Genomic DNA, 6,048 nt, shown 5'->3' on the forward strand with positions numbered 1-6,048 from the left:
GCATGCCTACTTTACTGCCAAGAAAGAACATTCAACACTTCAGAGTTCATGAGCATTTTATAATTACAGACCACCACTATGATTATAACTCATATCGCTGTGTAAACTGTAACTTAATAACACCATAACTCACACGATTATGTTAGGACAGGAATAGGCCTAGATTCCCTATTCTGAGGTATGGACAAATGTTTCAGTTCTCTGTGCTCAGGAAGGAATCTTCTCTGTGATCTTGCCTGGCTCATGCCACTTTTCTGCAGCCTGCACATGAAATGTAAAATGTCTTCAGATGCTGCATCAAATCCAGTTGCTGTGATCTAAGTTGGAGGGTTGGTGTTTATTTACACTACGCAGTAGCCCTCATCAATGAGCATGTGTGAAAGCAGTTCTGACTCAGTGCATAAGCTTTTAGAACATTCTCAAAGTCCATACATTTCTTTGCAACAAGCTACAAACTGAATGGTTATGATTATGATATTGGTAATAATAGGAAGTGTGTTATTGGCCAACAGTTTCTTCTAGTCTTGATTTAGTAACGTTATAGGAGTATGATTGTCTGGAGTCTAGCTTTTAGTTAGCTAGCTACAGTCTTAGTTTCAACTAAATACACTGTTGCAACATAGCCATTGTCAAATTACATTTTGAGTTGCTTTCAAAAACTCAAGCCAACACTTCCATGGCATGCAGATGTTTTCGATAGTTTGCCCTTGCCAGTTTTTGAGACTGGGCATGGTCCGAAGTGTACGAATCAAAATCCGAGAACTTGTTCGCTACGGAAGTCACTGGCAATTTGTTCACATTACAAAACTAACTAAACAAGTGATCATATTTCCAGATCGTATATACATGTCTGGAAAAATCTGTTCATTTGCATTTGGTAGCCTTCAATTCTAACCCCACCGTGTCGTTGATCAAATAGACTTACCTGTTGATGTATCCATCACCGTCACCGTCGCAAGTCTGAAACAACCGCCTCATCCTCTCCTCTTCGCCGGTGCTAGATGTGTCACTACTGCCGCTACTCACACTCACCTCCACCGCCGCCATGATCTTCCCTGAATACTCTAACTAGCGTGCTAGGCTACAACCCCTCCAAGTATTCATTCTCAACGATGTAACTGCCTCATCATTACACTTCCCGTGAGTGTCGACTACTACCCGACATCGGACTGAATAGAATCAAATATAAACTTTGGTTTAGGTCACATCTGCAAAAAGGAAGGTGCAGCACGTGCAGTAAAAGTTAACCCCGAAATGTAGTCGCGAACAGGGAGGCGTTAAAAAGCTTTGGGTAAACTGCTGTTGAGTGTGTGGACCTAAACTCAGTGGGACATATGTGAAGCTAGCCACAATAAGGATTAGCCACAATAGCGGAATTTGCGGTTCGCCTTCAAAATAAAACTCCCTAATTGAAAGATGAAAATTGATGCAAATAGTGGAATTATGACATATTTGAATTAGATAATACTAAACGATTTTGGAATGTTGTTATATAAATTAAACAAAAGACAATAATGAGTTAATTTTACAAACAAATCTGTAGAAATCGCACTATGGATGGATTAAACTTCAGAATTGCATTGTAACCGATGTGAAATGGCTAGTTAGTTAGCGGCGGTGCGCGCTAATAGCGTTTCAATCAGTGACGTCACTCGTTCTGAGACCTGAAGTGGTTGTTCCCCTTGCGTTGCAAGGGCCGCGGCTTTTGTGGCGCGATGGGTAACGATGCTTTGTGGGTGTCAGTTGTTGATGTGTGCAAGGGTCCCTGGTTCGAGCCCAGGTTGGGGCGAAGAGAGGGACGGAACCTACACTGTTACAGGGGCATACTTATATTTCACTGTGAAGCCTTACTTATGGATTGAAATGGCGTATCAGTCTACTCAGTGACACCCACAGAACACAACTGTGAAGAGTTACACAAATATTAGCGTCCTAGCTCTTATTACGGGACTTTGACTGTGGGGAATCACCTCCCCAGTCAGCCTATTGTGCGTAATGACATTCATATTGCACTGTACAGCCTTGTCTATGGATAATGGATCAAAGTAATGGGGAATCAGTTTACTCAGTGACACCCACAGAAAACAGCTGTGGAGAGTTTACACAAATATTAGCATCGTAGCTCTTGTTGCGGAACACTGAAATCCATGTGAAATGAGCCACATTAAGCCTACAAGTCAACCTACTATGTGAATTGGACATTCATTTTCTCTGTAAATCAAATTGTATTGGTCACATACACATGGTTAGCAGATGTTAATGCGAGTGTAGCGAAATGCTTGTGCTTCTAGTTCCGACAACGCAGTAATATCTAACAAGTAATCTAACAAATTCACAACAGCTACCTTATACACACAAATGTAAGGGATGTACATATAAATATATGGATGAGCGATGGCCGTGCGGCATAGGCAAGATGCAGTAGATTGTATAGAGCAGTATATACGTAGGATATGTAAACATTATTAAAGTGGCGTTATTTAAGGTGACTAGTGATACCTTTATTAAGTCAATTTCTTAAAGTGGCCAGAGATTTGAGTCTGTATGTTGACAGCAGCCTCTCTGTGCTAGTGATGGCTATTTAACAGTCTGATGACCTTGAGATAGAAGCTGTTTTTCAGTCTCTCGGTCCCAGCTTTGATGCACCTGTATTGACCTCGCCTTCTGGATGATAGTGGGGTGAACAGGCAGTGGCTCGGGTGGTTGTTGTCCTTGATGATCTTTTTGGCCTTCCTGTGACATCGGGTGCTGTAGGTGTCCTGAAGGGCAGGTAGTTTGCCCCCGGGGATGCGTTGTGCAGACCTCACTACCCTCTGGAGAGCCTTGCGGTTTAGGGCGGTGCAGTTGCCACACCAGGCGGTGATACAGCCCAACAGGATGCTCTTGATTGTGCATCTGTAAAAGTTTGTGAGTGTTTTAGGTGACAACCCAAATCTGTACAGCCTTACCTATGGATTGTGGATCAATAAAATGGAGCATCAATCTACTCAGTGACACCTAAAACACTCACAAACTTTTACAGATGCACAATCGAGAGCATCCTGTTGGGCTGTATCACAGCCTGGTATGGCAACTGCACCGCCCTAAACCGCAAGGCTCTCCAGAGGGTAGTCCGATCTACACAACGACAACGGTAATATTTGTGCAAACTCTTTATAGTTGTGTTCTGTGGGTGTCACTGAGTAGACTGATAGCCAATTTCATTGATCCACAATCCATAGGCAAGGTTGCACAGTGAAATTTTTAAGTATGCCCCAATACACTTCTGAATTTGAATATATTAACAGTGTAATTATAACCGATTTTAACTTTTTTGTCAAATTAACTCATTATTGTCTTTTGTTGAATTTATATAACAACATTCTAACCTTGTTGAGCATTATATAGTCCAAATATGGCATGATTACAGTATTTGGATCCATTTGCATCACTTTCAATGGTAACTGTTATTTTGAAGGCAAACCACAAATTCCACTAATGTGGTGAATCCTTATTGTAGCTAGATCTCAGTGAGTGAGTGCATAAAAAGGCCGAGTGGGCTGGACTTTTGACAGTCTAGCACTGAGAAAGGCACTTTTTATTAAGACATGGGATATTGTCCTGGGCAGCATGAAAACTGTGTGAGTATGCACAAGGACTGCACATTTGTATTTGATATTTAAATATAGAAAATAGATTCTATGGGTTTAAACCAACATTGATAGCTGAGATATTCTTTTAAACAGAGGCTCCTCAATAAAGTTCACCACATGTTGTTGCAAAGTAACAAAGCACTTTATTGATGAAACATGCATTTCTTTGATGAAACATGAATACCTGAAGTAATAAGTAATATTGTATGTTGGCTGTGAGCTATTTACAGCAAGGGTTCTCAAAGTGGGGACCCGTACTGCAGGGGCCACGGCCAGATCTCAAAATATAATTTTTTCATAATAAAAAAATAAATACATACATCATTTTTTAAATTAATATTTCTAACAACAACAGATTAAACAAATGTTGGCCAAGGGATCCCCAGAATAAGTTTAAAGTGTGTAAAATAATCAAATGTAATATTATTAATCTACAATGTATGTTCTTAACCCTGAGTAACATGTGCCTGGGAGGCTCACAGGAATATCGGTATCCACAGTACTCCACCAATTATACATTTTGCAACTCAATACTTCTTGTATTCCCCAAAAATTGTCTCTCTGCCTCATGGAAAATTGTGTAGAATTGCAGGATATAAGCGTCAAAGCTGCAACAACAAAAATTCTCTATGCCCCATGACAAAATGTGTAGAATTAGATTTAAGTAATTTAGCAGACGCTCTTATCCAGAGTGACTTACAACAGCAATTAGGATTAAGTGCCATGCTGAGAGGCACATCGACAGATTTTTCACCTAGTTGGCTAAGGGGATTCGTTCCAGTGACTTTTCGTTTACTGGCCCAACGCTCTTAACTGCTAGGCTACCTGCCGTGGTTAAAATGAAGTTGAGAACTGAGAATTGGGCCTTTAAAGTGTTCCTTCCCAGGGCCGAGACGTGGTTTGACCAGCCAAGCACTGCCGAAGTCATTGTATGCTATTTTTTATGTCACTCGAGTTGTGTTCTGATTATGAGGGGGTCCCTGATGAATTTGCTATCACAAAAGGGGTCCAGATGTAGTTGGTGGATGGGAGGATGGATCTTTCCCCCTTTTGTACTCTACTCTGCCTTTCACTGACCACTCAGCTCCTGGTTTTACTGCTGTAAGTCAACTGACAAGGTAGTGAGCCTGGGTGTCTGCGTGACTTTGCATTTAGCCCACTGAGCTGACTCCTAGGCGCCTTCTGGTCGAGGCATCACATCTCAGACAACGTCCCACCACCGTAGTTCACCAAACAACCTCTGCTTTCATCCTTCCACCTCCTACATTTGTGCTGTGACTCAGATCAGACAGATTATGTCTACATCAACAATTGCTAATATTTAAGCAAGGTTAAAGGGCAATTCCGTCAATTTTCAACCTTATATTCATTATCTCCACCACCAAACCAGTGTCTAAATATGTGAAAATAGCATGTTTCTATGATCTGTGGTTAAAAAGATGTGAAGAAAGGTCCTAAAAAATGCTTCTGTGACATCACAGGGTAGGATTAAAAAAGTAAAACAAATTGTGATTTTCAAAACCTGCAATGAGTTTCTAGCTCCCCACGTCACTGCGAATCTCATAGTGTTTGAAAATCACTGTTATTCAAATGTTGAAACTTTTGATTATGTCATCGAGTCTAACTTTTTAACTTAATATTTTTGTAGAAATGTGCTGTTCTCACATAACACTGGTATTATCCTGGAGATAATAAAATGAGGTTGAAAAGTGGAGGAAGTGGCCTTTAAAGTGGAATGGATGTGGTAGAGAGGAGCTATTGCTTCGCACGATTGATTCTCCACACATTTTTCTAAAACAAAGTAGACAACTTCAGGGATGTTTTTCCACATACTCAGGGTTTTGACATCAATTGAGAGTAAAAGCTTCTTTACAGATTTCTTATGGTTTCAATTAATACAAAAACAACACCTGATGACAGTGTACACTCAAGTATTCTGCTGTTAGAAAAGGTATAATCAACAGTATGCCTACAGCATATGTCCAGGAGGGGGAGACCTTATCTAAGTTTTAAAAGGATAGAATAGGGTAAGGCAGAAGAGCAGGGCATGAAGGAAGGGGTGGTTTTATACCTTTTACACTATTTCACACTAGAGTCCCCTGGGAAACATTGACCAAAACTTGGGGTCCTATCGTGTCACAGATGGGTAGCATTTGTTACGCCACCTATTCAGTACTATCTAAACCTTTCAGATCAACACATAACAGCTTATTGTCATTGTTGCTAGCTATCTCACTGTTCATAATCATAACAAACACGGCTTCTGGCCACATCAATGCGAGCGCATAATGTTTTTGGTAATGTCTATAGTCTTTAGGTCAATCTCAGATACTCCCATATACACTAAGTGTACAAAACATTACAAAAACCTTCCTAATATTGAGTTGCACCCCCTTTTGCCCTCAGTACAGCCTCA

At 40.6% G+C, this 6,048-nt stretch overlaps 1 protein-coding gene across 2 annotated transcripts in view; it reads right to left on the reverse strand.

Moving 5' to 3' along the window:
- Positions 1 to 1,322, reverse strand: part of LOC106565572 (colorectal mutant cancer protein) — a 136,687-nt gene extending 135,365 nt beyond the window's left edge. For both annotated transcript variants that reach the window (XM_014132856.2, XM_014132848.2), the window contains exon 1: positions 926 to 1,322. In XM_014132856.2, coding sequence (XP_013988331.1) covers positions 926 to 1,047 — 122 coding nt within the window. In that variant the 5' untranslated portion in view covers positions 1,048 to 1,322. The remainder of the gene's footprint in view (positions 1 to 925) is intronic.
- Between the last annotated feature and the right edge of the window lie 4,726 nt (positions 1,323 to 6,048).

Source organism: Salmo salar, chromosome ssa01 (assembly GCF_905237065.1).
Source record: "Salmo salar chromosome ssa01, Ssal_v3.1, whole genome shotgun sequence".
Taxonomy (NCBI): domain Eukaryota; kingdom Metazoa; phylum Chordata; class Actinopteri; order Salmoniformes; family Salmonidae; genus Salmo; species Salmo salar.